This window comes from Urocitellus parryii, chromosome 6, assembly GCF_045843805.1.
Source record: "Urocitellus parryii isolate mUroPar1 chromosome 6, mUroPar1.hap1, whole genome shotgun sequence".
Lineage (NCBI taxonomy): Eukaryota > Metazoa > Chordata > Mammalia > Rodentia > Sciuridae > Urocitellus > Urocitellus parryii.
Genome location: NC_135536.1, coordinates 185,743,045 through 185,760,821, shown reverse-complemented (window position 1 = coordinate 185,760,821; position 17,777 = coordinate 185,743,045). Strand labels below are relative to the sequence as shown.

The 17,777-nt window shown below is 41.6% G+C and overlaps 1 protein-coding gene across 1 annotated transcript; it reads right to left on the bottom strand.

Annotated features, from left to right (window-relative positions):
- Positions 1-9: 9 nt before the first annotated feature.
- Prelid3b (PRELI domain containing 3B) lies at positions 10-10,338 on the bottom strand. Its single transcript, XM_026412254.2, has 6 exons — positions 10,179-10,338; positions 5,484-5,652; positions 4,217-4,306; positions 3,573-3,643; positions 3,330-3,432; positions 10-2,011 (listed from the first exon to the last, which is right to left on the bottom strand). Exons 1-6 carry the CDS (start codon positions 10,208-10,210, stop codon positions 1,892-1,894), a joined length of 585 nt encoding a protein of 194 aa, XP_026268039.1. The 5' UTR covers positions 10,211-10,338; the 3' UTR covers positions 10-1,891.
- Positions 10,339-17,777: the final 7,439 nt, after the last annotated feature.

Below are 17,777 nucleotides of genomic sequence, written 5' to 3'. Positions count from 1 at the left end.
TAATAAAAAGTTTTTAATTTCTTTCATTTTTTTATGAGATGCTCAAGAGTTCAAGAGTTGCAGTCATCAATACTTTATTTAATTCAGTCCTCTTCAATGAATTTGCTGGCTGTGATTATATTTTAACAAAATTAACAAATTATCAGCTATTAAAAAAGATGAAACTAACTGTATTGGAAAATGAAAATAGGATTTTATCATTAGATCAGAATAAAAAAAATCAAACGAAGGATAAAAGATTTTAAAAATTTGTTTTCCATTAGGATATTACACCTTTTTTTTCCAGAAAAAGTATAACAGAAATTATACAAGTCACTTTTTGTGAAACATTAATATTTAGCAATGTTTTCTTTAGCTGAAATGTTATTTCAGTTGTAAAAACCATCTCTGGTTACAAAAAAACATAATCAGAAACCTTATCGGATTTAACTTGCTTTTACAAATATCCTAAGAATTCTTTAGCTAAACAGTATTTTCAATAGAAAAACATAATTTAAAAAAGTTTGGTATCTTTCTGTCGTTTTTATGTACACATATTAACTGGTCTCTTTATAGAAGGTGATCTCATTAAGCACTGTAAAATAAAGGCAAGAGCTCATCACCTTTTAACAAAAATATTTTGTATGCAACAACTGCAAGTATCAAAGATATCATTTAGTGATTAAAACTGCTTGCTACAAAATATTAAACAAAATACATTTATTGGATTGTTTTTCACTTTTCAGCCACCCATCTGGCATCAAAAATAAGGACATCCCATTAATAAAACCTGCAGTGCAATTGGCTCAGTGGTTAGTTTGGGCCACTCTGTCCCCACCTTTCATTATTCTTTTTTCTCCCCAAACGCCTCCACACCCCCACAGTGGCACCATATTATTAAAAACATTAAGTACCTGGGATTTATGCCTCACATCAAGACATCATTTGAGTAATTTCAAATGATGTACAGCTCTTCATGTAAAAAAGATGTTTTGTGGTCACAATTACCTCAAAAAGTAATTATATTCAAATAACCTGACATATCATGCCTTAGCAATTACAAAACCATGATTTTGACACATGGCAATTTATAAGTTAGGCAAATGTGAAATGCTAAAAGATGTGAACAGCTGTTCTGTTTAAGTGTTCTGTTTAAGAGTGCGAAACTCAGGTAATGACTTTATTTTTTTAGTTAACATAACCAGCCCACGGTACAGCATGCTAAATCATAAAGTACAAGTCCAAGGAAGGTAATACCTTTACTAAGTTACAAAACTTTGGCAAATCAACACAGTACTCTATAATACAATAAAATATTATTTATGTTGGAATCATATATTAGACTTAGTGATGATTTTTACTCCAAAAACATCATTTAAATACCAAATCAAAACACTGTGGTTTTTAGCAGAGCAAGTTATTTTATACAATTTAATGTCTTTTAAAACTACCCAAATTCTTAATTTACAGTCAGTTCCCCCATGCAGCCTGTGCTAGTCTGTATTAGCAAGGTGAGTGTGTGTGTATGAGGAGAGGCTCTGCTTGCTTGGCTCTGGGGTTGGTCCAAAGTCAGGTACAGTTCCAATGCCTGAAAAGTGTTAAAATTCTATTTTAAGGAGACTCAATGTCAATACCCATTTCTCCGGAGTACTTTAAAAAAAAAAAAATTGTTAAATTTCTCATAAATACCAGAACCCTAGAAATTAGTCATTTCAAGCCACAATAACCTCAGATGATCCCTTGGATTTTAAAAGTCCTGTATCTTTTTGTTTTGATCAAAAGTCACATAGCCTTACTCCAGATTATTAGAAAAAAAAATTCTACCTAAAATACAGTTGTACTTTTTAAATAACAAATAAATACACTGTCTGCTTGGAGAGACCTGGGGATTTGATATTCTATACTGACTTTATCATTTTTCTACAAATGCCGCTGCCGCCATTGGTGTCCTTATGCTTCCTCTTGCTGAAGCCGTCAACTCTTCAATCTCAGCATTTAATTTATGTATTACCCATTCCATTGCTTCTCGGCCCTTAAAAAAAATCCAATACATTTAGTGTTACTGAGTGATAGCAAAGGTATGTACAACAGGAAGTAACAAGGAGTGTTAAAAGCATAACTAAGCTCCAAAAGGACAGATTGTTTTTGTTCTTGCTTTCTTTTTTCAAATATTATTTACCAAATATCAAATGCCTTGAGCAACTGACTTGACCCATAAACTGATTTTTATTTTGTATGCAAAAGATGTTCTCAAAAGAATCTACAATTAAATGACAGCATGTTTTATGCATTTCATAATCAGTGTGGTCAAACCCTTTTTCATGTCTAAATTTTAGATTAAAGTCTTATACCAGACCCTGAAGGATCTGGTCCTTAACTCCGTCCTCACCCCTTCCTGCCTGGTGCTCTACAAAATTCCTTAAAGAATGGAAGGAGGAGCATGTCATGATTCCTTTGTCAGGGCCTATGCACACACACTTCCTCCACCCCAATGCTCTTCCCGGCTTATCCCACAATCCACCTCCATTCAGCGCTTGGCAGAAACATCCATCACTACACACTCTCCTGCCTGTCCTTATTCTCCCTTTCCTAAATGTGTGTTGTGAGATTCACACTGCCTTCTGCTTAACTTAGCGAGGGCAGGGACCACATTTGCTTTGCTCCCTGCTGTTATCCCCAGTCCAGCCTAGTATTCCACCTGGCACAGAGAAAGTCTCTTGAGTACCTCTGACTGCTGCATGACTATATTAAACATGTGTTAAAGAACAGTGCATTATCAACTCTTTCCCAAAATTTACTTTTTTTTTTTAACAATGCACTCTCAATGAGAGCGATTCTTGATGGGGCAAAACTTGGTTCTTGAAGGTGATGGAAAAAACTGAACTCTTTTATATCTAAAACACATATAATATGTATGTAGGGTTAACTATATCTCATGGATTAGAAGGAAAACATCAAAGACTGATGAAGGGGATGATAATAAAGAACAGTTGTGGGACAGCAGTTAAACTGCACACAGCTACACATCATTAAGCATTTCTATGTGCTGGGCCTTAGGCCACACATGCTCCATATGTTATTTCATTTACCTCATGCCAACCCTGTAAGATGGGCAATCTCCACTTCCCAGATAGGAAACTGAGGCACAGAAAAGTTCACTTGATTGCTCAAGGTTGAAAGGTTGGATAGAACCTGCCATGTAAACCTAGGCACACTAGACTCCAGAAGCCTGACTGTCTGGCTTCTGACTGCAAAGTGGCTGAGTCAGCTTACAAGGACAAATAAATTCAGCTTAAGGTCTTCTAGAAATGAACCCAGGGACATCAAGCATTGAGTAGCAGTCTACTTACTTTACTAGCATTAGACGATATTGTGGTCGCCATCAGTCCTTCCAGGTAACTGCTAAGGCTGACTCCCTGCACAGAGATGATGGCTTCCTGAGTCAAAATAGTCCTGCCACAAAACACACGCACAGTGTGAGATGACCCAACTTGCCCTCTTTTAAAAAGATTTAGTAAATTAAAAAACAAAGAAAGAAAGAAACAAACCCAAACTCCTTGTAAAGTATGTTGGTCAAAAATATTTTTACTTACTTTTCTGGGTCTTGAGGATGTGGTTTGTAGATAAGTCTCTCATCCACCGAAACCATATTTGTAAAGGAAATCTATAGAACAAGGGGATAAAAAGCAAATCATGGGGCTGGGGTTGTAGTTCAGTGGTAGAACGCTTGCCTAGCATGTGAGGGACACCAGTACCTTGATTCTCAGCACCACATATAAATAAATAAGTAAAATAAAGGTTCATCAACAATTTTAAAAAATACTTAATAAAAAAAAGTAAATCATTTTGGAAACAAAGATTAAAAATATTTCCAAAATCAAAGCACAAACCAAAATCTTACTAGCTAAATATACAAAACAACAAAAAGCCAAACACAAATAAACTTTGATATTTTTCTATAAATACAACTTAAATTTCACTGTTTGCTGTCTACTTTTTATTTTTTAAAATTAAGAAAAGTATAATAATAATATGCACATGATCCTGCATTCACTTTATTGAATGGTAACTCCTAAAAAGAGGTGGGACCATTAGAGCAACAAGGCTGCAAAGCTGAGCAGTGCTGACCTCAGCTCCCAAGTACTGACTTTCTGCACACATCCATCTGGTATCAACTATACAACAAAAAATTAAGCCAAACAGTTCAAAATTAAAACAAAAGAGAGCCAAGACTTACATTAGTCGATTTAAGTTCCATTGTTTTCTCTACAGGATCAACTACAGAATGTTCTTGCACATATGTTTTGGTTCTTGCTGAACCAATAAGCTAAGAAAAACATTCAGAATTAGTAATCAGAGGAAGAAGGATTTCTTACTGAGTGTATCAATATTTTATTTGATTGTATAAATGTGTTACAATAGCTTAACCCAAAATCTGTTTTGAAAAAACAGGAGGTAACAAAGGTCAGAAAGAAGATCTGTTGGAGGGCAACAATAACTCACACATTACAGATGAGACAAGACTGCTATACCCCAAAACCTTTCCTAAAGGCAGCCAGGAACCAGCCTAAGAGAGTGCATGCAATCTAAGGCATGCCACCAAAACCGCCAAGGTGCGCAAACAAAATACAGAAATTAGAAGATTTGGGGCAACACAGCATCTAGAAGAGGGAGAGCCCCAGAACCTGTCAGTATCTCCTGAAGTGTTCCATGGGAAAGGCCCTACAGCTTCATGCTCCAGATACAAAACAACCATCTTGCTGTGGAAGATCCCAGCAGCACCAGGGCTACTTCCTGCGCTTGACCCCCCAGGCCTGCTTCCTGTTCTTGTTCACTTCTGTGTCCCTGTCACCTAATGCTGTGGTTTGTATATAGGGGATGAGTATATTCCTGATGAAAAATGTATACTTAAGATTTCTGAGTAGACCTGCCTTCTGTGAAGACAGACCCTCTACAGAAAACCGGCTCCATTTGCCACATCAGTGTTCTCACACTGTGATAAAATGGCATTCTAGTTTCTTGCTGCTTAAAGTGCATCACTAAAGCTACTCTTTTGTAACTGACTAGAACTGTTTCCACTGTACAGGAAGGAGTACCAGGCTATGGCACAAATATGACAATGCTAAGACCTAGAACACTCTTCTTAATGTGCACAACCTATTATCAACCACAGCAACTGTCACCTAACAGTCATGACTGGACCATTACATCTACATTTTATTGGTCTCAAGTTGCTGGTAAAAGCAGAAAGAACAGAATAAACTCCTTTTAGGTTATACAGCATCAGCTGGTTCCCTTCAGAAGGTTCTATCGGGCGCCTTCATGAAGACTGTAATAATATTTCCAATTCATTATACACTCATAACTCAAGTTTATTATAATACAATTTGAACTGATGCAAAAATGATATTCAGAATGTGCTCCCACAACCTATTTGAAATTATAATGTGTTTTAGGAAACTTCTGCACTGCAGGCACACTTCTCGGGGATAGGGCACACTTACAGACTTCACGATGGAAGGCAGTCCCCACTCTGTGCTAAGAAGTCTGTGGCTGTGCAGCTTTCCAGAGGGATCTATATGCCTGTCCAGCACATCAACTCCAACCACACTTGGGTTCATAGGGTTTGGGTATTTCTGCATTGCAGCTGTTGTAACAGTTTCCCATGGGTGGCTGCCAACACAAATCCAAAATCAAACGTTTAAAAATATGCATGATAATTAAACAATTTTTATAACTTATCAAATCACTCTTTATATTGGAAATCTAATTAGTTTACCTAGGGACAATTATTTTCTGAACACTGACTGAATGATGATTTTGGGAGCTTGATCTACATTTTTAATGTGAACAGAATTTGGTATTTTTCTAAAACACAGGCTATATAAATGTAATTGATGTCTATAAATATCAAATTATTTCTACAGAGAATTAAAGTGTAGTTTCTTATCTTTCCTATTTACAATTATCCACTTTCACATGTAAATTGTTTCTAGGAAGAACCACTAATTCATAAAAAATGTATTTAAAAATTATGTTCTGAAACAAGTAGCAAAACCAGCCCCTTCCCACCCTTTTGTGGTACTGAGGATTGAACCCAGGAGTGTTCTACCACTGAGCTCCATCCCCAGCCCTTATAATTTTTTATTTTGAAACAGGGTCTTACAAAGTGGCCCAGGTTGGCTTTGAATTTGCAATTGTGCTGCCTAAGCCTCCTGAGGAGCTGGGGATTACAGGTGTGCACTACTAACATGCATGGCTAAAACTACTCATTAAACCATTTATTCTTTTGTTTGACCACAATCCCATGAAGTTATAAGAGTAAAAGAACTTATAGGCACTGTAAATTCTTATAGGAATTACAGAAGATCCAAAACTTTATTGATTTAATTATGAAAAATTTCTCTACGTTAATATAAAACAGTGTCCCCTCCAGTCAATATCCATTATTTTCCTCAAAGAAGTGATTCTGATTTCTGTTTTGAAAAGGTCACCCAATACTATAAAATGTTCTTCTGGCCCCCAATATGCTATTTTCTAATAATCTCTCTTAACATAATAGGCAGTTCTTATCATCTAGGACTGAAGTAGTTAACAATACCATGTCATCTGAGAACGTGCAGAGTCTTTATTTTCTTGAAAAGGCACAGGTGCTTCAGTGACTCAAAATGTGATATATATTAGCTCTTTACAAACTTCTGTGAATTAGCTACTCTAGATGTCCCTCTTACAAAAAGCCTGTGTCAACTACCATTAGTACGGAAGGTGGTCTGGACCACCTGCTTGACTGATGCCAATCCCAATCTATCTGTGCTTTTGTCTTAATTTGAAGGAAAAAGACAAGATCTGGAGATGATGTTTCAAGTCATACTTGACTGATATAAATCACCCAGCATTATTTCTTATTTTTCTAAAAGTAAAACAGGTAAAAAATTCATTTCAGAGACCTCAAGACTGAAAACTACATCTTGTTCACAGACAGGAAACCTCAACTCCATTGATTTCTCAGAACCCTGGACAATCAGTGACATGCTTTTTAATGTTTTCATTTTCTCTATAATATTGCATAAATTAAGCTCATTCTGTTTTTAATCTCAAGCCTTATTCAGTAATCAATGCAGATATGTAAGTGGAACAGCTTCATAAATCTAAACAGGACCCAGAAATGGAAGTGATATAGGCCAAGCACTCTGATTATCACCAAGGCAACTATCTAAAATGAAAATCAGATGAACACTTTCCCTGTCCATCTAGTCATATACCATGGTGAGTTGGCTTCCATGTGCTTATCTCTTCTTCCCACCCTCTCTAAAAAATTAATAACTCCATGGCTTCAGGGTGGTAATGCATTATTTGTAATTTTGCCCATCTCTGTGCCCTTAGCCAACTTGAAAACATCGATGTTGACATAGCTCAAACTAAGATTGCTTTATGAAACAAAGCTACTCAAACTTTATAAAGGTTGCATATTACAATCTTCCAACAATTGTTTTTAACTGTATTAACATAATTATGTGAAAAAGATCTATAATACCAAAAGACATTAAAATATAGCACCAAAATGGAGTCAAGGGAACCTAGTGATGGCTTAGAGTCCTATTCCATTTCTTCACCTATAAAATGAGGTGGGTGTGGTAGAGCATACCTGTAATCTTAGTGATTAGGAGACTAAGGAATACACAAGTTTGAGGCCAGCCCTAGCAATTTAGTGTGGTTCTAAGCAATTTAGAAAATAAGATAGAAAAAATATATGATATATGAAACAAAAAAAAAAATAGAAAAGGTTGGGAATGTGGATCACTGGTTAAGCACCCCTGGGTTCAATTCCCTATACCAAAAAATAAAAATAAAAAAAGGTGGGGACATTGTTAACTCCATTGGGGCAACAGTATTTTGATCTATTTACAATGTAACCAGTCCAAAGAGCAGTGCCTAGCACATACTAGGCATTCTTCCATGTTGAAGTCATCAACTGAACATCAACCATAAGCTAGACCTCAAGAGGAAGTGCTGGAAAATCAAGGATGGGTAAGGCATAGAATGAGAACCTGGGTGTGGGTGTGACAGCAACATCCTGAAATTGGGACACATGAAAATGGTAAGATTTGTGAGAGGAAATTTTGATTTGGACTTCAGGAATGTTGAGTCTGAAGAGGTGCTGGACAGTAGGCAGTGGCAGACACCTGAAAATAACAATGGGAAGTTCCTGAGAGGCTGGAGATCAAGGTACAGATCTGGTCGCCATGAACGTGTATCATCTGGCACCTTGACTGAGCAGCTCAGACTATTTGGAGAAGAGGCAGAGCAGAGCTGCTTGCTGCTCCTCCTCCTGGAACATGGAGAGGATTTATTTGAGTATGCCTATCTTCTAGAAGGTAGGTCCCAGAACTTTCATCGAATCTTTAAGAGGTCTGTGACAAAAAGAGAGAGAGTACAATCTTACTGATGAAATGGAAGACAGGCAGGCCAACAATTGAATCTCACTCAACATTTACATGAATAGGGAAAAAGTGAGGAAGATGTTGAGAAAGAGGACAGGAGTGAAGATAGATTGGAACTGGGACAAGGTGAGGAGAAGTTTAGGGAGGACCAGGGAGAAGAAGTTCTGAAAGCCAGACTCAGTACCAAGCACTTCTGAAGCATTCCAACTTGGGCAAGCACCCTGAGGCTGAGTGGACTAGAGGACATGGCCAGGTTCAAGAATACTATAAAGACTACAATATACATAGAATTTGGAGGGAAATGGATGGCATTAGAGCAGATTATGCTAAGTGAAGCTAGTCAATCTTTAAAAAACAAATACCAAATGACTCCTTTGATATAAGGGGAGTAAACAAGGACAGGGTAGGGACGAAGAGCTTGAGAAGAAGATTTACATTAAACAGGGATGAGAGGTGGGAGGGAAAGGGAGGGAGAAGGGAAATCGCATGGAAATGGAAGGTGATCCTCAGGGTTATACAAAATGACATATAAGAGGAAAGGAGGGGTAAGACAAGATAATACAAATGGAAGAAATGATTTACAGTAGAAGGGGTAGTGAGAGAAAAGGGGAGGGGAGGGGAGGGGGGATAGTAGAGAATAGGACAGACAGAATACATCAGACACTAGAAAGGCAATATGTCAATCAATGGAAGGGTAACTGATGTGATACAGCAATCCTTATACGGGGTAAAATTGGGAGTTCATAACCCACTTGAATCAAACTGTGAAATATGATGTATTAAGAACTATGTAATGTTTTGAACGACCAACAATAAAAAAAAATAAATAAAAAAATATAAAATACTGATGTTGAGACACACACACACAAAATAAATAAATAAAATTAAAAAAAATAAAAATAAAATACTGATGTTGAGACACACACACACACACACACACACACACACACACACAAAAAGACTACAATATAAAGACCGTGGTCTGTCTTTCCTCCTCACACAAGTGGGTTTTAAACTTCAGGGAGAAAAGAAAGCTTCCGTCTGGTTCTAACATTCTGTTCTTTCTGCATAAACAGGCGCTCCGAGGGGCCTGATTCACTGTGTAAAAGTGTTGACTTCTTTTAAAATTGCCCTCAGAAACACTCACAGACTCGAATGTCTAAATCAGACAACACTACAAAGTTACAATAATGAAAACGGTGTGGCAATAGCAGCAAGATGAGCGGAAGAGAGCGGACAGCCTATAAATCACCACAATGTCCAAGGCAAGGTGGCATTTCACACCAGCGCGAGGGGCAGATCAGTCAACAGAGCCCTGGAATAATGCCCTGACCACTAATTTAGGAAAACAGCGCACGGCTGCTTATGCCGGTGGTTCTTCGGTGTGGGGCGTGCAGAGGTGACTGCAGGCCTCACCTGGCGCTATTGTAAGGCCTCTCCGCTGCTGCAAGTTCAGGACAAGCACAGCGGGTCTGAAGGCGCTCGGGGTCTGGCTATTGCCAGCCGGGCAGACCACAGAGGGGCCACATCTCCCACTTCCGCCTCAGAGCGCTAGGCCGTGCGCCCAGGGCATGGCACGCCGGTGCCTAGTCACCCGACGGCACGTTGTGGCTAGCGCGCCGGCGGCGCAGGCCCTTGAGCCCCCGACGGCCGAGACGGCGCGGCGGGGCGGAGCCTGGGGGCTGGGGTCGTGACCTTGCCCAGCCCGCGGGCACAGCTCGTCGCTCCCCGGGGGCCTCCGCGCCCGCCCGAACTTACTCGAAGACGTGCTCCGAGGTCCAGATCTTCATGGTGCCGGCGGCCTGAGTCCTGTCCGGGAGACTCTAGGGGACAATGAGGCCACACTACCCAGCCCCACCCGCACCCGGCGGCCGCGCAGCGCGCAGGCGCCGTCGGGCCCGGCGCGAGGACGTCCCGACGCGCGGCCCCGCGCCCTATCCCGGCCGGGCCAAGCCTCAGCGCCGCGCAGCGCAACCGGGCTCCGCCCCCTGAGGGCGCTGCGTGCCGGCGCAACCGGGCCCCGCCCCCTGGGGGGTGCGTGGCGCAGGCGCAAAGCTGGCGGCGAGAGCTCGGCAGTGGCTGTGCTACGCAGGCGCGGTTCGTCGCGGCGACCTCGTCCTCTCTACTTGGCATGCCCACCGAAGCCCTGTAGCCAATCCGCAGTCCTCCACGGTGCGGGTACTACCTGCCCGCGGTGGGGATGACACGCGTGGACGTCGGGTGGTGTCATTGCTCTCCTCCACCTGCATCAGCAAGCCCGCCCACAGGCAGACTCTTGTCACCCTGAGGTCATCCTGTTTGACTCCCATTGGGAGGGAGCCTTTGAATGCTTCTCTTGCTGGGTGATGAGTCTCGGTGCCTTCCGAGGAAGGGCTCATTGATCATTGGAAAGGGAGATAATTGCTTTTGGGATGAATTAACGAAATCGTCTAGTGTATCAGTTTGACTTCCATGAGGCTCTTGGCAGACTTGTGCAAGGGTTCTTTGTACATACTTAACTAGTCATTTGTCGCTTAAAGCAATGACTAAGAAGTGAAGGGCCTGAGGGGGTGGCTTATGGTTGCGTTCAAGGTGAGCCTTGCCCTGGGGAGGAACTTTCTGGCTTACTTTTCAGGAGGAATCTTCCCAGCCCTGAGACCCCCACTGACCACATACAACCTTGTATCTTCCAAAAGGACAACTTACCATTTGAAATGATGATTGTTGAGGGCAACCTTTACACCTGTTGTTTTTTTTTTTTTAAGCTAGGCTAAAGTACTGCCATGTTCTTGTTCCTGGCTTGCTTGATTGTTAAAAACAAAAGGTTAATTTAAGAAGGTGGATAATTAAAAAAAAAAAATATATATATATATATAATAACAGAAATATATATATATAAAACAACAGAAAAATATAAATATATATATATATAAAACAACAGAAACATATAATATAAAAAACAACAGAAACGTTACATTAGACAGGAAGGAAATAATATGGTTGGGTAGTTGCTAAGTGCAATTTGTGGTACCTAGGATTAAAAAAGCCCCAAATCCTACAGTACTGAGAGTGATTTTCTTGGGAAGTTAATGTGTTAAGGACTGTGGAGAGTGCCTTAGCCTTGATTAAGATGCGAAGTTAAAGTCACTGGGAGTTAAAAACACTGGTTCAGTAACCATCAGCACAGAACAGCCTGTCCCTGCTATTCATGAAGCTCCATGAGGCTGTTTGCCACCCAGCATCCCAATTTTATTTATTTTAGAGAATGTTATTCTGCACCCCCCGCTTCAAGATTTGTTTTTGAGTCATGAAAGTTAAGTGACACCTGTTCTATCCCTCCCATACACACATTTTATCAGTCCATTGATTTTACTTACTACATCTGAAGTGATGGGGATGAAGGTATGGCAGGATGGAGGTCTGGGACCCAAATGTCTTTTCTTTCTGTGGTGGAAATGATACCATTTCTTACATTGGAGAGCAAAATTTTATTGGTACTATCTCCTGGAGACTCACCTAAGAGACACACAAGAAGCACATGAATGGTTTTTAGATCTTTAACACTATGTTACTGACAATGCCTCTCACAGAAAGAGAGAAGTCATTAGCAGGTCATTAACCTGATTTGGAACTGCATAACTGGTTTTTTGGCCCTGTCCCAGGAATGACACCTATCCCCACTCCCTTCCGGTTGTGATCCTGAGAGGAAGAATGTAGATGTGACTGCTACCTGCAAGAAGCTTCACAATTGACAAGAAGCTGAACTATGAGTCAAGAAGTAATTGATACCTGAAGGGAGGGCTGTGCCGAGGGCAGAGATCCAGTGTTGTGCAGCCTCAGTCCTTAAAGAAGAGGAGGAGGGGCATTTTCCTGGACCTCAGAGGAGGAGATGGTTGTGGGTTTGGGATCAGGAAGTGGTAAGAGAAGAGGCACATGGAAGCACCAATGTTAGTGGCTCCTGTGTTAGCAGATAGCAGAGGCAGGCCTAGTGGGGAAGCTGGCAGTCATGGTTCTAACTAGCTCCTTGTGTCTCCAAAGTTCATTCACTCACTTTGCATTTTCACGATTTTTGCACTATCTTTAGGCCACCCATTCCATTATTGGAACTTTTTAAATACCAGTGTCATATACAGAAAACTACCCTCATCCATGATTGTGCTTTCCACAGTTTCAGTTAAACATGGTCAGCTGTGATCTGAAAATATTAAACTGAAAATTCCAGAGGTTCATAATTTATAGGATTGAAATTGTGTGCTGTTCTGAGTAGTGTGATGAAATCTCATGCCACCTTCTGTTCTGCCTTGGATACAAATCATCCCTTTGTCCATTGTATCCATACTTTAATTACAAATAATTTTTTCAGTTGTCAGATCAGATCAACTGTCAGCCATTGCTGGTGCTGGTATAGAGGGTTGGGCACTATCCATAGTTTCAGGGATTGACTGGGATTTCTTAGAACATATCCCCAGAGGATAAGGAGGGGTCTAGTCTAAAAGGAACTGTTTTGGTCTTTGCCCTTGGTCCTGTCACAGAGCTTCTAAAACCTGAGAAACTTCCTGATAGAGATGTCTTTTGTTACGAGTCCTTTAGGTAATTCCTAAGCTGATACTAGTGAGGTGACTTAAGTGGAGGGCCAGCTAGCCTAAGGATGGGGGTCAGACACCAGAAAAGCTAAGCAATTAGAGAGTTGGAATTTTAACCCTGTTCATCTGCCTCCAAGCCAGGCTGTGTAGAGCTGGAGATTAAGCTCTCAACTCGGGAGTTTGATAGGCTTCTAGGTTGGTGAACACAGTTGCATGCCAGGAGGGTGAGGTCCTGTGCTCTTGGCCCTTCTGGACTCTGTCCAATGTATCTCTCCCTCTGGGTGTATGGTTTCCTCTATGATAAACTTATGTTTCTCTGATTTCTGTGAGGCATCCTAACAAGTCACCAAAACCAAGGGGGTTTGGTGGGAATCCCAGTTTAGAGCTGGCCTCTGGAGTGAGGGCAGTCTCCAGAGATTGAGCCTGAAGCCTTGGGGATCTGACCTCATCTCCAGGTAGGCTGTCAGCACCGAAAGGTCTTCTGCAGGATTTCCTCCCCCTCACTCCCACACCTGGTGTCAGTGGAGAGAATCCATAGGAGCAAACATTGATTTGTCATAGCTTCATGAATTTGCTGTAAATGAAACTTTATGTAACTACTGTGCTGTCAATAGAATACCAGTTTCCCCTCTGATATATGTGAAGTACGTAACTCTTAAAATAAAAATAAAACCCTATGAGCTCCTGGGTGTATTTTCATGTACTTCATTAGAGGGTGGGGGTCTCACTTTGGGGCTGACTTGCACACTTCTGAAATGCTCTTTTGACTTTTATCCATTCTCTTCAAACTTCAAACCACCTTTTCCTCTGAGGCTCTCACAACGACCTTCATCTCTGTATTCCTGTGATCTCCTTCAACTTCCCTCCCTTCCTCTTTGAAATGACTGGATTCCCCTTGGTCCTGCTTCTCTTCTTAACTCACTTTTGGCTTTTGCTCCCTTCATTAATTTGTTGCACAGATAGCCACTGGTCATCCACTCCAGGCTGTGTCTGTGGTTACAGAGCTGACTGCACCAGCTGTCCTTGTCTGGGGGGATTTCCCCAGGGGGTGCTGGGCAGCACCTGGAGACAGGACAGATTTTCACCCCTTGTCAGGATGGTGCTGTGGTGTCTAGGGGACAGAGGCCAGGAAGGCTGCTTGGCATCCTACAAGGCCTAGGATAGCGACAGTACCCCTCAGCAATGAAGAATATAGCTTTCAAAGTCAATAGTGTCATGGTGTAGGAACCCTAGAGTATGGCTAAGAGTAATCTGCCAGCCTACCTGTCTGGCTTCTGTTTCCTCCTCTATTTCCAAATTCATTGAACCCTACAGCTACATCATTATCTTCTGTCTTCACTACATACTTCCACATCCTTGAACTTTGAACATGGAATTTTCCATGCCAGAATGTGCTTTTCCTGTATTTCCCCTGAAGAGCCTTACTCACATTTTAAGGTTCTGTACAAATGCTCCAGTCCCCGTGTCTCTGTGGGATGTCTTTCCCAGAGCTCTGCCCAAAGCATGGTCCTGCTGCGACGAGACCGTTGCATTTTAAACAGCCCTTATGATGCCATGGCCCAGGGCAGGTGTGTGTCTATGTCTGCACCTGTGATCTGAAGTGAGAAGGAAGGACGCTGTTAGGGAGTCAAGAGTCCTCCTTTACTGTTCTTCAGACTTTGAGTCCTTGTTGTCATTATGTGGCCCCCAGGGAAGTAAGAGCACAGATCCTCATCTGTCAAACCCAGGTGCTTGCTGGTGTCTCACACTGGTTGTCCGAGACTAGATGTTCATCTGTAAAACCAAAACTCTTGGAAAAGATGCAGAATTTCATCACATTGATGAGAGCGATGTTCAAGAACTTCTCCAGAGTTCACCAAACTAGCAGCAGAAGACTTTGAATAGAATTCAGGCAGTTGGCACTTGAAAAAGAAAATCAACAAGGGATGACCCCGAAAGAAAAAGCAGATCAGACAGCAATGATTTGAAGAACTGGGCTTGGAAGAGACCCTAGAGAAAACAAATCAAGTCCTTGAATATTTCTGCAGAAATGGCCACCACTGTAATTGGGCTGTGAAAATCAAATGTATTATGTAGTGTTACTTCTCCGTTTGTGGGCAAAGTATGCCAGAACTAGTGCTTCATTCATTCTATGTAGTGAGAATTAGCATGGAGTTACCAGTTTAATCTGTGTTGTACGTGTGTGTGTGTGTGTGTGTGTGTGTGTGTGTATACACACACATATATATACATATATATCGTAATTTATGCACATATGTATCACTTTATATGTGCACATGTGTATATGTGTGTATAAATTTATTATCATCACTTTGTATCTCATTCTTCAGGATAAAGTCTCAACTTTTTGTCATTATTATTAACTATGAAATTTTGGTGTTTGGTTTTGAGTGGATTGACTTTCAGTGGTTATTTTTTTTTTGGGGGGGTACCAATTTCACACTAAAAATGAGTGCCTTCTTATACTCCTAAAGCGAGGACTACATGGGAAGATCAATTAGCAGAAAGACACAGTAAGTACTTAGGGTGGGAACAAGCAAGGACAGAGGTGAAGGTGGTGGGTTCTAGCCATCTTTAGGAAACCTTCCTGCAGAGCTCTCACACATTTTCACCTTGTGATCCAAGTGGCCCTTATGCAATGGAATGCCAGTCTGTGTGACCATAGAATGACTCAGAGAAGTGACCAGCACAACTCAGGCTGAGACCACAGTGTTCCTCATCTTTCCTGCCTAGGGAGACTGGCCATGGAGAAGATACCAGAAAGCTGGAGGGCTGGGAGGCCTCTGAGCCCTCTGGCTGTGCTTGGAGCCCACGGCTGGTTTCTGCAGAGGGCACCGCCCCATTGGGAATGGCATGTCACTTCTGATTTAATGAGAATCCAGAGTCAAATTCAATTTTGTTCCCATTAGCAATTGAAGAGTCAGGTAACTGTCTAGAACTTCAGGTCTATATGAGTCTTTCCTCTGTTATCTGTTTACCTAAATACCTAACCAAGTTATTCCTAAATTCCTGTCATAAGAAATGAATCTTTCCTCCTGAGAGGGCTTGGCTTTTCCAGTAATTCCTCATCCTGAGAAATTAAGGGTAATTTCTTAAAGCTAAATCAATTTGCTTTATTAGCAGTCTTCCATAACCAGGTAGTCTATATCAAAATTGGCTTTACCCCTTTCCTGTGCTAAAAGCTTTTACTGCGAAAAGACTGTCATATATACACACAAGGGTATAACATTTGGCCAGAAAGCCTTCCTGGGGTAATAAAAATGTCATCATACCTTACATTCTCTGTATGAGCAATTCTTCTAACCTGTGTTTCATATTCACTTAATTGACATTGTTTGGTCCCTACTGCAATATCAGGAGATGGAAGGGTGGGAGGAGGTCGGTGGCCCACTGCCAGGCACTTGAAGTCTTAAGAAGGCTAAAAGCAGCCTTTGGAAGAGCGTAGGTGGGAGGTGCGTTTTTCTTTTTGTTTTCTCTCATAAAGGATGCTCTTATTTGAAGTCACTCAGATAGTGACCTGCTGTTTGGTGACCATGGCCCATATAGCCAGTGGACTGCATGTCTTTCATGCCATCAAGAGGGAGGGGGAAAATCTGTGCATCCAAGGACTCATCTTCTTTGTGAGAAGCATAATTAGGATTACAGAAGGGGATGGAGCCTGGCTCTTGATGAGGAACTTGGCAGGTCTCTCCATCTGGCTGGAGGCAAATTAGTTCTCTGTCTTTGCTGGAGGCAAATGGACCAGACTTAGGCCTTATAGGGGGTTCCACTCCCAAGTGCCCCCATCCACAGGGGACTTTGGAACCAGAGTTCCGTGTGCAGCTGTGCGTTGGCCTGGGTGATTCAGATGGCTCCTTTTGTGTGGCCTATCCTTGCTCGACTTTATCTTGGGGACTTTTCAGATATAACATTTCAGAAACTAACGGTGTGACCATGGAGGGAGAGAACAATTATAGCCACAATCCATTTCCTGAGAGCACTTCAGCTGCCTACAGTTTCAAAAGATCGAACTGTCACCTCTTCCAAACCCCAGGCCCAGCTCATTCAATGATGAGTGCCTGAGAAGCATATTCTGGGATTAATAAATATCTTGCCTTTCTCCAAAGTAGCTCAGAGTACACTCTGTCTATTCTCTTTTTTGCCAGAGTGACATCTTGTACAAAAGGGAAGTAGGGACCATTATTCCTGACTTACAGCTAGAAAACAGAGGTGAAGAGATGTAAGGTCTCTTCCATCCAGTTCCGAATCTGATCCTCTAGCTCGTGGAGGCAGATGAGGGTAACAGGACAACAACCCATCCCAGTTGTGTTCCCTGTATGATATGCCCCTCGTTTCCCAGGTTCCCAAGGGCAAGGCCAGCAGCCACAGAGCTTTGCTCTTCAAAGTCTGAGTGAGACCTGTCGGTGGCCCTTATTCATTCTGTAAGTTGGGGGGTGCATGTTAATATTCTAGTGGAAGTGCAGTGAATATTCTATTCACAGAATTTGGGGTGCAGCCAGTGGTTTGCTTTGTCTTGGTCTTCCTGAGAGACCCACAGTGCAGAATCTGTGGCTTTTTATATGTTCTAAGAGTTGTACTGAAAAGAAGCACGAAGGAGTAGAAGGGTAGAAGGAAAGTCAGTTGTCTGCCATGGATCAATCATCTGTTAGGGTCAGATGAGCCTATAAAAAAAAAACACAAACGCATTCTTTTATCCTGAAGCCCCAGTAGGGAGGCCTGATACTATGGAGTACAGTGAGGCACTTAACACCTGTGGATAGAAGGTTCTTGAGTAAGGTCCCAAGAGTAATATCCA

Excerpts from the sequence above, each read along its gene's own strand:
- Prelid3b (XM_026412254.2), bottom strand. The coding sequence starts at position 10,210 with ATGAAGATCTGGACCTCGGAGCACGTCTTCGA. Across the intron at positions 3,433-3,572 it reads CATCCTCAAGACCCAGAAAA|GACTATTTTGACTCAGGAAG; the intron begins GTAAGTAAAAAT and ends GTTTTGTGGCAG. Across the intron at positions 2,012-3,329 it reads TATCGTCTAATGCTAGTAAA|GGCCGAGAAGCAATGGAATG; the intron begins GTAAGTAGACTG and ends ATTTTTTTTAAG.